This window comes from Anarrhichthys ocellatus, unplaced genomic scaffold, assembly GCF_004355925.1.
Source record: "Anarrhichthys ocellatus isolate YVR2014 unplaced genomic scaffold, GSC_Weel_1.0 scaffold24, whole genome shotgun sequence".
NCBI classification, from domain to species: domain Eukaryota; kingdom Metazoa; phylum Chordata; class Actinopteri; order Perciformes; family Anarhichadidae; genus Anarrhichthys; species Anarrhichthys ocellatus.
The window spans coordinates 12060313-12076975 of NW_022280054.1; the positions used below are offsets into that span (position 1 = coordinate 12060313).

Genomic DNA, 16663 nt, shown 5'->3' on the forward strand with positions numbered 1-16663 from the left:
GGAACGCACCTAAAAAGTTGTGTCAGGCCGATGAATGATTGACAGCTCAGAAACACATAGCTGGAGTTTAATTGTATTTGAACACGACCGTGCAGTGTGTTAGAGAGCATTAACCGTTCATACATACGTACGTCATTCACAGGTGGGTTTGTAACCGTTTTAGACTCGAGGTCCACTTACTGGACTCCTCCCTGATCTCAAGGCCTTCGTGATGGGATAGACAAACTATCCCAATTATGACAACGAGGAAATATTCAATAAATATAATGAGCAAAATGGGCATAATAAAATGTTGGTTTGTTGTCATTTAAATAATGTAATTTAAAAATTGACTTGCAGCTTGACAGGTGGAGATTAAGTTAAACGATAGAAATTCATCAACACTTAAAAATGTAGAAATCTTAATATAGATACAATGTATTGTGTGAATGAATTGTTAGGGTTGAATAAACGTGTTAACGGTTGACACAATGAGTTTGCCATCAAAGCTGTCGGGGTTGCAGGTTTTTTATTCTTCCAACTTGGCTTTTCTAAGAAGAAGAACATTTTAATTGTCCACTGATGGGTCTATAACGTAAGCGACAGTGTGCGCTGTAGTTGCGTGAGCTGTCCAGAAGGTGGCAGTCACACTCTCTGACCCAGCAGCCGGGCTCCACAGGGGAGATTCAGAGTGACACACTAACCTTTACATAAGGCTCCTTTCTCACAGCTTTAAAAGGCAAAGCAGTTAAGATTGTATGTAGAAGTAAATGTCAGGGAGCGTCACCACTTTATAGCTGCCTACCTGTGTCAGCGGGTGTGTTCCTCATAACGAGACACGAGGTCGTTTAACCCGTTAACTACGACAGAGGCCTCCTTCAACAGCTACTGTATCACTCCTCCTGTATGCTCAGTAGAGGTTCACTGGTCATGGAATTCCTGGAAAATAATGGGGATTTCTTAAATGGACAGTTCACACCAAGATCAGAAACGCATATATCTCCTCTCACCTGTAATGCTTTTATTCATGCCAGATTGTTCTGGTGTGAGTTATTCTAGAGGAACTATTTTATTTCAACCATAGTTCCGACAGGATTATCTTGAGTAACAGGGTCATGAAATCTGGAAGGAGACGTTGCTCTGAATGTTTCTTTTGCCGCTTTGAGCACCACAAGCCGAGTGACATATATCCCCGTTATATTAGAGAGCAAGCAAACAGTAATCACCTTAAAAACACCTCTTAAAACCCCTTTTCACAGTCTGACTTTTATGTGACGTCGTCACGTTATTTTATTTTATTTTGATTCACTCAGCAGATGTGCTGACGCAGCTCATTTGGACGTGAAAGCCGTGCAGCCGGTCTTCCAGGTCACTGTTAGTAGAGCGGCCGTATATATATTTTTTTGTCTGTTTGGAGATTATCGCCGGCGATGTGCCGCTACGGTAAAGGGGGCTGCTGATGATGACGATGAAGGCGATGAAGGCTGAGGGGAATCTATTAACCTTACGTGACCGAGCTAGCCGGCCGTGACAGATTGCCCTGTCGCCGCTTTATCAAGCTCTTAGGGGTGTGTGGATTAGGAATCTAAATCTACACACTGTATTATTCTACAACTGGTTTCATGCCTGAATGTTAACGAACTGGTTTAGGTATGTGTGTGTAACATGCGTGTCCTCCTCAGTACTGTGCGTCGGTGACATGTAGGCTAATCCGCCCAGCTTTTGTATTAATAGCCGACTTGATAATTATATTAATTTTGAATCTGATGGGCCTTCTTTTTTGTTGTGCTATCTCTGACATGCAGCCTTCTTGATGTGTGTTCCTCTGCTGCTCATCTCCTTCCACACACACACGCACGCACACACACACACGCACACACACACGCTGCTCTCACACTTTTGCACAACTCTACCACACTTGGCACTTTAATAACATACCTGTTTTAAACATACTCTCATACTCATTTCATTGTATGTTTTCTATTCATAAATTCCTTGTACGTGTAACGTACTTGGCAATAAAACCGTTTCTGATTCTCTAGCGCTGCAGAGTCACAACACAAACATGCTGCTGGCGTTCATGTGGAGAACATTTGAGCTGAGTCTTGACTGAGGATCCTCGTATGTTACCACTCCGTCTTTACATCGCGTGTCCTCATTCTCAGGCGCTTTTCCTCCTCCGTTACCAGACTCTCGCTATTGTAGGGCAACAAGTCCAGCATCCCTTCTCCCCCTCACCCTCCTTCCTTCCCCCCCCCCCCCCCCCCCCCCCCCTCCCCCCCCCCCCCCCCCTTTCTCTTGGCACTATCGGCCCACAGCAGCGTTCTTGGCTTCCCTTCCTCCTCTCTCTCTCCCTCCTCTCCTTGTCTATCATTCATCCATCCATCCACACAGCCGTGCTCCCTCCTTTTGTTACTCACCCCTCTATCTCTCCACTGCAGAGATTCCAGTCATTTTCACCCCCCCCTCCCCCTCTCTCTCTCCTTTTTCTTCTTTCCTCACTGCGTCCCCATTTGTTTTTGAGGTAACAATGATGGTGGTGCAGGCCAAGTCCTCAACACCATCTCCTGTCTGAATTAAAAGCTGCTGGGTTGGGATTGGAGGGGGAGGGGGGACGGAGGAGAGAAAAGGGAGGATTTGGGTGACAGGTGATAGGTGTAGATATTTTAGATATTCATTTAAAATGGGTTGGCAGGCACTTGGTGGCGTCCATGAAAGATATGAGGCAGTTTATTATAATTGATGAATACCTCACCTGTCGTTTATGGGAAGCACTAAACTTTTTTTTTATTCGATTCCACACAAGCAGCGAAGTCCTGACGTCACTGCTGTGCTAACAACTGTCTTCTGTAACTCAGAGCAATTCTTCATTGACGGTGTCTTTCATCTGTCTCTACGAATAGAAATGGGGAAAAAATGAAATGTTTCTGTGGTTTTATTATCCATACACTCTGAGATGAGTGAGAATCCCAGTTCTTGCTCTTCAAATTCAAACCCTTCATGACTTTGACAAAGTTAAGTGATTGTGAAGTCGAGGTTTGAAGTTCATTCTTGGCTTTGGAAACATCAGTTGAGAAAACGATCTCAACCATAGACTGTAGAGAAGAAGTGAACGTAATAATCACGACATCACTCATTGGTTTAAGGACTGATGTTTTGAAGCCTCAAGTTCGGCATATTCACCGTCGCCATGTGGACTTTGTACAGGAAGTGACCATATTAGGAGGAGTGACGTAGAGACGCCATATACGTCTCTGGTAGTGACCTGTCAATCACAGCAAGCCCGCCCCTAAAGCATCCCCTGCTTTATGGTCTGTTTGACTCTAAATGGACCATCATTTACTAAATGAACATCATGCTGTATTGAAGAAGACTTGAAACTAGAGATTGAGACCATAAACTCATGTTTACAATGTTTACTGAGGGAATAAATCAAGAGAGAAGTAGAGTCATTTTCTCATAGACTTCTATACAACCAGAGGAGTCGCCCCCTGGTGGACACTAGAGAGAATGCAGGTTGAAGAGGTTGCTGTCTGATCTCACCACAAAGTCAGTTAAGTAGCTGTTCTGGAGCTTTTGATCGCATCGCATGATCATCACGAGCAGATGGTTGATGTTAAAATGTTCAGTACTTCAAGGTCTTCTTGTCCGCAGTGGCTTAAAAGTCTGTTATTCCATGACAGTTGAGCAATCTCCATCTTCTGATGAAGATCATGTGATATGATTGAGAGCTCCAGAACGGCTACTTAATGGTCTGGTGGTGATTTTTTTTTTTTTTTTTTTTTTTTTTTTTCAAACGACAATAAACTAGTTTGGATTCTTTTAAAAACAACAGCACTGAGGAATTACAGCAGTATGTGTTACTCACACCGCCTGTGTTGTGGAGCTTCATATTACGCAGGATTTGCCAATTTGGGGAGCAAATGTAATGAAATTGCTGCTTTTCTGGCGAGTTGACACTGTTGTCAAAGTGCAGCTGCAGAGATCATCATTAGTTTTGCTGGTATTTTAGTCACAAAAACAAATTATATTCAGCAATTTGAAACTTTGACCGGCTGATGTTTCTAAATGGAAAATCAGAGGATCACCAAAGCTATTGCAATTCTTAGGGGGCATTCATTTCTTCACTAAATGGTGAGAACTTTAACCTGCTGCTGATGCTCGAGCAAAGTCAACGTCAAGACAGACAGATATTGCCATCGTTAGACCTGCGACCACTAGCACGGCTTAACACCACCGTCCTTGTCGAGACAAATGGAGTGAACCAGTTCTACAACACAACGTTATAGAACTGGATTTTAAGTGATTAAAGTGCATTCGGGGCCGATCGCTTGGCGGCTTCAGAAGTGCTGTTTGCAGCGTTCTCAAGAACCGCATCACGGCTTGTTGAAAAGAGTTTGGTTGTAATGTTAGTAGATAAAGTTTATTATTAAGGCACTGTGCGTAGCATTTAGGGGAATCTATTGGCAGCAATGAGATTTAATGTTAAATATCTTTTCCTCCCTTTAGAGTGAGCCGTTTATATCCAGAAAGGCTCTAGAAAGAGCCATTTGTGTTCTCCCATTGGCCACTATAGTTCCCCTACATGCTTGGCACACTTGAACCACTAGATGCCGCAAATCCTGCACAGTAGACCTTTAGTATTGAACGTGTTGTGTGTTCAAACTGTACCCACTCTGTCACGGCACATCCTCGGGTCCCCAGCAATTCACACGCCAAGTCCAATGTAGATCAGACAAGGGGTTCCTGAGGTATGTTAAGCAGATACGAACATTCACACAAGTACATAGATGTGTTGCTGTGTCGTTAGACGGTAGAATGGCTGTTGAACCTGAATATTAGAATATACAAACACATCAGTCAGCCCCTAGTTACAGTAACACGGTGGGCAGACGATGGACTAACACAAACAAGTGGCTGTAGATCGACTGAACAGAGGGGCCGAAAATTGGAAATGGTGAAACGGAGAGCGGCCGTAGAAACAAGATGAGAGCGTCGGGGAAAAATGTAATAAAAATATTTTGATATGTGAACGGCGGCGATGGAAAAGCTGAGATGTGCAGAGTACATGTGAAGTGTTGGGAGGGGAGAGGGAAGGGAGGATAGAAGAGAAGGGAAGGAGAGAGGAGGTAGTGCGTGTGTGCGTGCGTGCGTGCGTGCGCGCCTTGTTAGTTATTGATCCCATTTAATAATCCTTAACCACAGTCTACTCCCCTGAGAGCACTTAACTCCCTCCCTCCCTCTCACTTTCCCTTTCCTCGTCTGCTTCTTTAATGCCTCTGTATCTCGTCCTCGCCCCTCGTGTGCCGCGGCTACACTCTTGAAAGTAGCCACAAAGGTCAAGGTGGAGTGAGGCTAAAGACCAACACTAAATCCCAGCAGTAAAAGGTGTAGTTCTCTGCCGGTTGCATTTTTGTTGCTATGGAGTCCATTCATTGGTCTGCGAGAGAGAAGCCGGAGCTCATTCAAAGCACGCCGGGACCCACGCGGACCGCAAAGGCAACACGGGTCGTTTGCAAATTGAGGTCCACGTGTTTCAGGCTGCGACTGTTCAGACCTCTGAAGTGCGCTCTAAGGATTTTGCCCACTGGCTTCGCTCGCCCAAAGAGTTCTCATTTGTCCCCCCCCCCTGCTGGCATGGTGGGAAATTGGGCCATAGAATTGTCACCTTTTCATGTCTTTCATCTGAGGTGTTACCTTTTCTACTTTCAATTCAGTTCTGAGTTAGGATAAAGGTGTGCTTCTTACAAAGCAGGCATATTTAATGTGTTTTTTTATATTTGGGACCAGAAACCTTGAATTAATTCTTGGTTTGATTGTGTTGAAAACTCAACAGTTCTACATGAATCTCTTGTTCCTGGAAAGGACATTCCGCCAATTGTACACATGGACTTTCAGTAAAGTAAAGTACGAGCCTGTACTAGTGAACGGTGAAGGTGAGCTTTAAGATGTTTCCGTCTTTAGTACAAATCACTTCGTTGACATTCTCCAGATCTCCCTTTTGTCTGAGCTTTCTTTTTTACTGCTGGATTCAGGGCTGTATGATAGCTATTGAAGCTGTACCGAAGAGTCAGAAGCTTCAAGCATAACGCTGACATTGAACATTAACATTAATGTTAACATTAAATGTTCAAATACAATAGTCCACGACTTCCACATTCTCTTCCCCTCTCTGTCTCAAAAACATCCAGCGAGCGACACTCAAAAGTCAACATTGATTGAATAAATATAGATGTAATCATTTCCAAAATTCACAACATGTGTTTGTCTTTTAGTTATTATCGCAATATTCCAATTTAATCCAAATAGTTGGTGTTTAGCCTTTCAAAAGCGTCCCTGTATTAATGGGCTGGTGTAGCAGCGATCTAACAGCACCATCAATTACATTTCTATAAGCACAGTTACACAGAATCAGACAGATGCTAGCATGTAGCATGCTACAACAATGCAATGAAGCACAGAGAAAGCAAGAGAAAAATAGGGTGATGATTGAACATGATAGTTCTGTTATCGTGGGCGCGTAAGGACCGTTATCGTGGCCGACCTATATCGCATGGAACTATAGTTTCATCATATCGCCCAAGCCTAACGTCCAATCTCACTCTTATTCTACAGGCATCTTGATTCATGAACGGGATTGTGTCTCAGGGCACTTTTGGGCGATCAGTCTGCTCCATCCCGACCCATACGGTATCCTTAACTTGAGATATCCATGCAACCATTGATCTAAGCTGACCAATCATATTTCTTTAAGTTAGGTAAACGTAGAGCCCCCATTGTCTTTTGGGCATAACATTCTTTTAAATCTAATTTTGGTGCTTTAATATTACCACATAAATGTAGATATCCATTTCTTAGTGTTTTGCATGTAGCAATAGGGACCTCTTATGGTAGAGATTGGAGCATGAAGCGCATTCTTGGTTATATGTTCATCCGTATTGTTTGCACACGCCCTATTAGGGATAAAAGGAGTTTTCCATTTCAAAGGATCTTAAAAGCTGCAGCCATTTATTTTTCTGACCACTTGGGAGCAGCTGAGCTCTTAAGATGTATCAGATATTATCACCTTCTTAATGCTGTTATGGGGAACGTGTTAGCAAACAATTGCCTATTTGCGCATCCAGCAGACACGAAGCAACATTAGCGTTGGTTTGGTGTCGTGTTTTTGTCCAACCCGACAAATGAAAATCCGATATTCCCTCTCCTCGGCTGTTAGATGTCTTCACCAGCCGGTCACTGAGGTTATTGGTCTGCTGTTTGCTGCAGGGCGGCTGGTGTACAGTGAGGAGCTGCTGCTGGAGAAGGGAGTGAGAACAGAATATGCTGGGCTGGAAAACCAAAACCATGAGCTAAAATAGGCTCAAAATACACAGTAGAGGTGCAGAATTGGGCAGTAACTCTCTGTGGGGTTGTCACCATGAATGACCGCTTTCACATCGAACATGATCTTTCATTCTTTAATGTTTTTTAGAGGCAGCTCTGGCAGAAACACCACAGAGATTCACATTTTGAGGGAGGAATTTGCACAAAATAGTTTAAATCTAAAGTTTTTGAATTTAAGGGCACAAGTAATGACTGCCATAAGCTTTAATAGAAAAACAAAATGGAGATACTATATCTGCCCAGCCTTGTTTTCAAACAGGAAGAGAAGGGCAAACAAAAGAAAATGGGTTAAAAGAATAAGCGCTGTCCTTGTAATGTTGATGGAGGGATTCATTAGAGCGACTAACCTTTGCATCCGACAGAGTCGCAGTATTGACTTCCAGCTCCGAGGACCATCATGTCCATATCGCTGGGACACAAATGGCCACATAATGGTGCAATGAGCATAACGGTGATGTTAGCCATAAGCCAGAGCCATCCCAGTAACCAGCTATGATCCCACTTGAGCATTTATTGGACACTCTGACGCCTTATTTTAGTCTGGATCATTAAACCAGATGATCCTGAGTCGTTAGCGTCGGTCGTGATGAGGAGCGCCCTCGCCCTCTCTGAGCCGAGACGCCCCGGGATCGTGATGAGGGGGCTTCACGCCGCCGTCATAGCACACCCCCGAACACTTCAGTTATTTTTCACCTCATTTGAAAGAAAATACCAGATAATTAATCCACAATGTTCGACGAAACCGCCGGGTGAATTATCGGAAGCGCAGAACACGCGGACTGATGGATTAAAAGATGAATACGCATGAATGCACAAATGGTAAACAAAACGAGCTGACGGGTGCAGCGTGCCGGGAGGAGGAGGGAGAACAATCGGCCCGGCGATCTCTGCGGGCTCCTTTTTGAGCCGCTCAGCTTTTGTTTCCTCCTCTGCTCTCAAACGAGCTCCTTTAATCTGTCACTCGCTTTTGTTCCTCTCTTTATTTGGATGGCAGAGCTCATTTCAGCCGGATGATCTGATCAATAATTACGATCCAGGCCCCACACACACACACACACACACACACACACACACACACACACACAGTCACATGCTTTACACTCTTGGCAGTTCACATTTAAGAAACACACAATTATAAAACAGAATAAATAGTTATTCAATCTATTTTGACCAAACACATGATGAATCTCTCCCTCCCTCTCTCTCTCTCTCTGTCTGTCTCTCTCTCTCACACTCACACTCACACACACACTCACACACACACACCATTTGTCATCACTGTCACCCGGTTTGCAGCGGCTTTGTTTTTGAGAGCCGGTTTGGAAATGTCAAGCTTTTCAGGATTTATTTTGCTCCTGCTGCACGTCAGAGAAATTAATAATCAGCCTATAAGTTTTGACCCACATCATCACTCACCTCTCACACACACACACGCACATACACACACACACACACACACACACACACACACACACACACACTTTAATTCCTCATAATGTTTAGCACCTTTTTGCTTTCCACTTCTTCTTTTGTTGTTGTTTTGTTGTGTGCACCAAACACAGCGAGACTCGCGTCCAATGGTGTGCCGGCGTATCAGACCGGTGAACAGTTGTTATGAATATGTCAGAGAGTCTGATTACAGCAGCGGTTCATAAAGTTTTCTCTGCAGTGCCCACTCCACACTAGCAGACACGCACACACATACACACACACACCAGCACACACACGCACACACCAGCACACACACACACGCACGCACGGCGAATAAAAAGTAGTTGTCATTTCCTAATTTCCAGGGTGATGTTAACTTTCTCAGCAGCACCTTTGATTTGTGTGTGTGTGTGTGTGTGTGTGTGTGTGTGTGCGCGCTCGCGCCTTCCTGCCTCCATGTGAAATGATAGCGCGCTCAGATCTTTGGATGGAGGGAACAATACTTAACAGGGCCATGATAATAAGTATTAAACTCACTGGACCTGAAAGAAAACGTGATGAGACTGTTAATTACCAACGGACAGCGGTACAAAATGAAATGAGAAGGAGAGAGAACTATAAAAGAGTCAACAACCTTTGAATGGGTCTTAAAAAACACCATGATGAGGGAGACGGGGGGGGATGGATGTGTGTGCGTATTGAAAACACAAAGAGAGATTGAGATGGATCAGGAGGGAGAGAGAGAGAGAGAAACACTTTGCAGTCTAATTCTCCTCTCTCTAGCTGTGTTATATTGAAAAGAGGTGGGGGGGCCGGCTGCAATCATGCGCACCCTGCTGTGGTTTCTGTGATCTCCTGTTCTCCATGTCTAGTACAGCATCTCCAACACACACACACACACACACAGTTTATTCCAGGATGTCATCATTAGGCTCCCTGGCCGAGTGATCATCACTTCCTCTTCAGTCATGTTCGTTCCCCCACCCCCACACACCCACCCCCACCCCCCACCCCCACACACCCACCCCCACCCCCCACCCCCACACACCCACCCACCTCCCACCCCTAGAGAAACCTTTCGGACCACTTGGTTTAGATCTCCAGATATGGATGTAATAACGTGAGATTATCGGTTTAGAGAAGATGGGAGTCTCCCTGTGTGTGTGTGTGTGTGTGTGTGTGTGTGTGTGTGTGTGTGTGTGTGTGTGTGTGTGTGTGTGTGTGTGTGTCTGTCTGTCTTCAATGCTAAGTAGGAGGTGCAACGGATCATTAAACTCACGGTTCGGATCGTATCACGGACCGGAGTCACAAAATAAAAAACGGAACAAATTCATTCAGAGATCCCACGATAATGTTTTTCTTGTTGCCGGTCGTTGATGATCCATACTGTTAGGTAGAGATTGTGAATGAATAGATTGCTCCACACTTTATTTCTTTCCGCCACCGTCCCAAAAATCATTCTAACCGCTCTGAAGCCAGTAAACCATCAGAAGTTCTAAATGTTATTCTTTTACTTTGTATAGTCTTCTATATTGTTTGTTATACTTTTGTATTATAATCTGCTTACAGCTCGTGTCAAGAAGTTAAACAGCTCATAATTCATCTCAAATATCTATTTTGATATTCTCCTTCATACAACTGGATTTATTTCTCACAAACACTTTGCATGTTTGGAGTCGAACATATAAAAACATTATAATTTCCATCGCCGAATCCGCATTTTCACCTAACGGAGCCTGAAAGCGTCATAATGGAACTGAATGGAACCTCTGTTCCTCTGTTCAGACAATGCTACTCTTCTGTTTAGAGCTCTACCTTTACTGGATCGTTGAGGCGGACGCCGACATCTAACTATAGAGAAAACGAATCTCTCGGGCTGAACCAAACTTCCATGCATGGTCCTTATAAGTAATCCCTTGCATGTGTCATCCCTCCAAACCTCTCCAGGGTCCTTCTTCAGAGGGATTACAGCTTCCTGAGAGACATCAACATCTGGAACCCCTTCGTCACCATCGGGGTTTATTCCTCCACCCTCTCCGCCGCCATGAGCAACCTCATCGGAGCCTCGCGCATCCTCTACGCCCTGGCCAGAGACGACTTGTTCGGTAGGTGAAACCATTTTCCTGCTGGGGGGGGGGGGGCCGTCTTCTGAAACTTCTGTTGGAGATCGTGTTGGGGGAAAGAGGCAGATGGGATGAGATGAGCAGATGATGACATTTCAGTGAACGCAGTAAAATAGACCTATTTCATATGTTCATTACATCATTGAGAGTCGAAACTGCGAGGGGATTCTTCCACACCGAGCGGCCGTCCCTGAATCCCCCGTGCAGCAAGTGCACAAACCTGAACTTTGGCCGGTAATTAATATGAAACGCTGACATGTTGCCGCATTTTCAGAGACTAATCGAGCAACGAGCAACGTCACTTAATGCTCCCTGAATATTTGGACACAAAAACACTGAGTTTAATCCCCACGTCGAGCGGAACGCAGCATTGAGGCCTCTCCGTGTGAGTCCATGCCGCCCGTGTGTGTCAAGGGAGGCTAACGGCTGTATTAGTGGGAGTTCCTCTGCGGAGTGATCAGACCACAGTGGAGACAGTGGAGAGTTCAGCTGTCTGACCACCGACAGCCAAAGGGTTAACTTAGATTAATCTCTTTTAATTAAGAGTCGGCGACTGTGGAACCATAAATGTGTAATGTTCTTGTAGGAGGGATGAAACGGTTAGTATGACCACACACCGTGTGTGTGTGTGTGTGTGTGTGTGTGTGTGTGTGTGTGTGTGTGTGTGTGTGTGTGTTGTTGTTGCCGTTCATGCATGCCGCACACAGCTTCACCTTGCCACCGTCCTATGCAAACAGAGTGATGGATGCGTCAGGTCTTCGTCTCACACGCCTCCCCGTTTTCTTTCTTCTCTTTTTTTAAGTCACTAATCTCCAGCTCCTTCACCTCCCGTCCTGCCTCCTCTCCCTCCTCTCCATCACTCGGTCCTGCTCCTCTCGGCCGCATTGATTTGACTTTAAAGTCTCGCTGATTTAATTCTCATCCTTCGTCAGCTGTGAAATTTAGCCCCCCCCCCCCCCCACCAACCTGTTACCTCCCCCCTTTGGAGTTTTATGTCTTTGATTCTGGAGGTGAACCTCCGCTGCACAACTCAAATATCCTCATTGTCACGTGATGAAATGTCAACTGTGAAGAGGATGCGAGGCGTTATGTACATGAGTTGCCTTCCAGTAAACCACACAGGCCTGTGAGGTATTAAATACAGTTGAGAGCTGGTTCAGTTTTGTCTCCGTCGCTCGCCCATTCGCCGCTGCTCTCTCTTGTCTTGACTAGATGTGCAGTTAATTACATACATTCGGTTTAGATGTCAGTTACACTAGAAATGACTATCCCCGGTCCAAATGAATTTGATCTGTAAAGTGTGACGTAATCGCTGCCGCTCAAGGCTCCGACGTTCTGGAATCTGTATCTGAATTACCGAAATCGCACACTGCGCACCACATACACTCAACATGTGCAACTATCCTCGGCGTGCTTTTGTGTGCATAAACAGAGGTACGTAACGTATCCTTTGTCGCACGCACCAAACTGTAATGTACTCCGTGTGACCAAAGGATTATTTGTGACGTCTGAACTAAAAATAAATAAATAAAGAAACACACAGAAAAACGAAAATGTAAATGTTATGCCTACACTTACAGTAATTTGTCTTATTGAGGTCATGAACATTATTGTCATTATCACAATGCATTGTGGGATATTTACGTGTTTGAATACTGAAATATTACCAGAAATATGGAATAGCGGTGAGGAGGAGGTGTCAATAGGGGAGTTAAATGTTAGTATCGACAACAAGTGAACAGGCATCTCTGTCTGATTGACAAGGATGAGGACAACTTTGTGTCCAAACTTGTGCACCATTTTCCAGTGTCCATTGTTGTGGAGGAAACTCTCCATCAACCCAAAGGATGGTTGTTCATTTCCTTCTTTCATTGAAGGACGAATGCACCCAGGGTTTCTACGCTGTGGGTTGTTAAGATCAACGCAGATATTTTCATATGGAAGCTGCTGCTCGAGAGTATTCTGAGCAATTATCATGCTAACAATCCCCTAAAAGTTTAAGGTTTTTCACCAACATTTCTTGTCCTCCCTGCAGGTAAGGTGCTCTCTCCGGCGAAGAAGACGTCCCACAGCGGTAACCCCTGGGTGTCGGTGCTCCTCTCCTGGTTCCTTGTGCAGGTTAGTGGAGAGGAACTACAGCAGAAGGATGGAGAGAGTCAACGAAGACATTTGATACTTGACAAAAGCAACTGGCAGTAATCTTCAAAAGGGAAATCCCGGCAAAGCTGCCAGTTAGTTGATCTGACGGGTTGTAAGAAGTAAAAAAAAAAGTCCAAGAAAGCTAAAACCAAAGTGTGACCCTAAAGGGCGTAGAAATCACATCTCTCACTTATTTCTTCCCCTAATAATGGGAACAGTTTTTGAATCCACTCACTTATTTGATTTTCCGATCAATGGGCCTAAAAATATAGAGCTTCAAGCCGACTTCAAGGATACAGATTGAAACACCGGCCCTGGTTTTAAATATTTTAGTGAAATCGATAAACCCGGGATGAATTCCAACTGAGCTCCAGAAGCAGTGAGACTCAGCACAAAGGGAAGGAAGAGAAGCCGATTAGATCCGAGTTAGTGAGGTTGTGGGACAAAATCAGCCCAAGCTCCCGTTGTTTGGGTTGTGAAGTCTCGCCATAGAAAGATCATAAAGTCCTCGTCTTTAACTGGAGAGAGTTCTGTCCTCAAACAGAACTGCAGAAGCTAGTTCAGTTTGATGTCTTTGTTTCTTGTGTATAACATAGTATTAGAACAGCTGAACGGAACAAACAAACAAAAATCACGTCGTGTTTTTCTCTTCCATTGTGTCTTCTATGTCGATGAAAGAAGTAAATGTAGCCTGAGGAGAAAAATATTGGCAGAAGTAAAGAGGTGAGGATAGAGAGACAAAGAGGAGGTAGAGAATCTTTAGCGCAAATAGTCCGGACCATCCCATCATTATCAGAGGTGAGTGTTGAAGCCTAAATGCCTTGTCATTATTTGTGCGCTCTCTCTCTCTCTCTCCCTCCTCCTCCTCCTCCTCTCTTTCTCCCTCGCCAATCTCCTGGAGTGGAGGAGGAGCAATTAGATGGAAATCGTTAGCTGTGCCGCCGCTTCCATCAGAGGTCATTGACTCTCTCGTCCCCCTTTCTCTCTGCCTCGTCCTCTGCCATTTCAATGATTCGCTGATGACAAAAAGTCTGATTGTAATCTCGCCTCACAGCACGAGCCAAGGCTTTCTTTCATTGGACTTTTAAGTGAAGCTAAAAAATGGACGGACTGCAAGAACAAGGGGAGGAGAAAAACAGAAGAGAGGTTAGAAGAAAGCTGCTGACGGGCACAAATGTATACAATGACAAAGATGGACACTGCACGTGACGACATGTCTTTGTAAATCAGGGTTTTTTTCAGTCTCTCCAAGAACGTTAACGAAAATGCAAACAATATTTGCAAATATCTTTTTAATCCCCACAATCTTTCTACGAAATCGCTCCAGCAGTCGCTATGCTTTCCAATTTCGCCGATCACAGCAGTCTTCCACACAAAATCAATCCAATTAAAACCACAATTTGAAACCAAAACTGAGCCACAATCTCCTCATTCTACCGTTAATCACACCCATGAAGAAGACCCCAAGGCACTTGAACTCACTTGGGGTTTCATTCTCACCCTGTAGTAAGCAAACCACCATTTTCTGTCAGATGTCCTCAGACTGTGAGGAGCTGACCCCCACTGCAGGTCATTGAAGTGTATTTGTTATCACTGTTATGCAGACGACACTCAGCTATTCCTTCAAAACAAAAGACCTCAGTAAACTCTTTACATCTATGAAGGACTGGATGTCAGATAACTTGCCAACCACATGGAGCTCTGTAGTGATTTGGAGAATAAAGGAAGTTTACTCTTATCACAGATCATGATAAGCAGTACTTTGGTTTTCCCAAATTAACAAACAAAACAAGAAAATCTGAAAACTTTAATGTAAAAGATTCCACAAATTCTGTAATTTATTGATCGTACAGAATGAGGGCACATTTTTTGTATAATATTTGTTGATTACTTCTCGATTAAACTCTATTAATCTCATAAAGTATGTATTTACTGCCACTGATCGCTTCAATAGCCGCGGCGTACGTGCATCCCACTCAAACACTCACCGTCCAATTGTAACCTGTAAACCTGGAGGCCTTTTCTGGAAAAGCTTTGGGCTTTGTAGTCCAGAACATGACTCAGCTGCTTCCTCTCCATTCTCTTTATTTAATATAAGTGCCTGTGTGAGCCCACTTATTTTCAGCAAAATTTATGGCAATTTATGCACACCGCTTTCCAGTAAAAACACTCTTTCAAATGGCCACACAAAAACATATACCCAGAGGAGATTAAGTGTGCTCGCACACACACACACACACCCACACACACACACACACACGTGTGCGTGGTGACAGCAGTTGTCCATGCTGGCCTGTGTCTGAGTTAATGGCTAATTAATGCTCTGGTGGAGACGACTCCCGGGGGAGCGCTGGAGAGACACCCACCGACTTTGACTGCCAGAGGTCAGAGACGATTTCTTACCCACTTTCTCTCTTCATCTTCTTCTCTTTTTTTGCTCTCTTTGCTCCCTCGCTTCATCATCTTTTCCTTTCTCTTTCTTGACCGCCTGTCGATAATGTGACATCATTAATCTCCATTCCCCCATCGTTACCTTCCATCCCTCTCTATTCCCCCTTCGGTTTACTTCTGCTTCGTGGTCACAAAGTTAGCGATCTCCCCTTCCATAAATACCAATGATACGCCCTTGAGCTGAAGAAAATGAACTCCAACTCCACCAAAGTTTCTCAGCAATCGTAGCGCACGTAATTGGAGAGAAAGACTCTACTCTTGTTTCCCGGGTTAGTACAGTAGTTACCTCCTTCTCTGAGCAATCAGTCACATACAGATGAAGAAACATCCACAGAAGATGTTTCATTCAGTTCAGAAGACTCCAGGTTTTTACTCATTTAGAACCGGCCCCTGTTTAGAACCGAGTCTCGGGGGGGCACCCCTACACATGCAACACTAAGATAAGATATTTTAACTTTAATTGTACCTGATTGAAGTTCTGTTTTACCCAGAATCAAACCTGTAAATGAAATTAAGACAAAATATTACCCTCCCGATGCAGGACTCTGCTGTTAAACACTAATGTTGCTTTGTGTCCGCCTGATGTGTAAAGAGGTAACTGTGTGCTAACAAGTTCACTAAAGCAGCCTTTATTGTGATGATACTGTACCTTAATGTTGTGTTTACAGCTGATAGCACTGCCCCCAAGTGGCCAAAAAATTCAAACATAGCTTTAAAATTCATTAATTCTACTATGTTGACATAAATATTTGCTACTTCTGGGGTTATAAATGTGAGCATAATGGTGGTAGTTAAAGCAAGATATAATGCAGGTGAAACAGTGGAAGCTGCTTTCATTCTTGGCTTTCTCATCCGTGGTACCTCGCAGTGAGTTACGTCCTGGTGTCAGAGAACATGGCAGGGAGCAGCGCTTATAATGGGGTCGTCATTTCCCTCCTCTATTAGAAGCCACCTGGAACCCGAGGGTGAATCTCATGCGTTCGTGGGCTGTCGTGTTACCAGACGTACGACTGTCCCTCCACATCAGACACGGAGAACTCTCAGTGTAACTCGACTTGGCTGTGTTGTCACAGAGCTGACCACATGCAGCCGGACCGCAGCCTAGATAGCGTCTTAATTAACGGTGAACATTAGCCTCCATTGGTGGCTCACCAAGT

General features: G+C 44.4%; 1 protein-coding gene across 4 annotated transcripts in view; it reads left to right on the top strand.

Annotated features, from left to right (window-relative positions):
• The window catches only part of LOC116390714 (solute carrier family 12 member 9), a 52011-nt gene that overhangs the window by 11303 nt on the left and 24045 nt on the right, over positions 1-16663 (top strand). For all 4 annotated transcript variants that reach the window (XM_031860658.1, XM_031860660.1, XM_031860659.1 and 1 more), the window contains 2 exons: positions 10741-10898; positions 12952-13034. In XM_031860658.1, coding sequence (XP_031716518.1) covers positions 10741-10898; positions 12952-13034 — 241 coding nt within the window. The remainder of the gene's footprint in view (positions 1-10740; positions 10899-12951; positions 13035-16663) is intronic.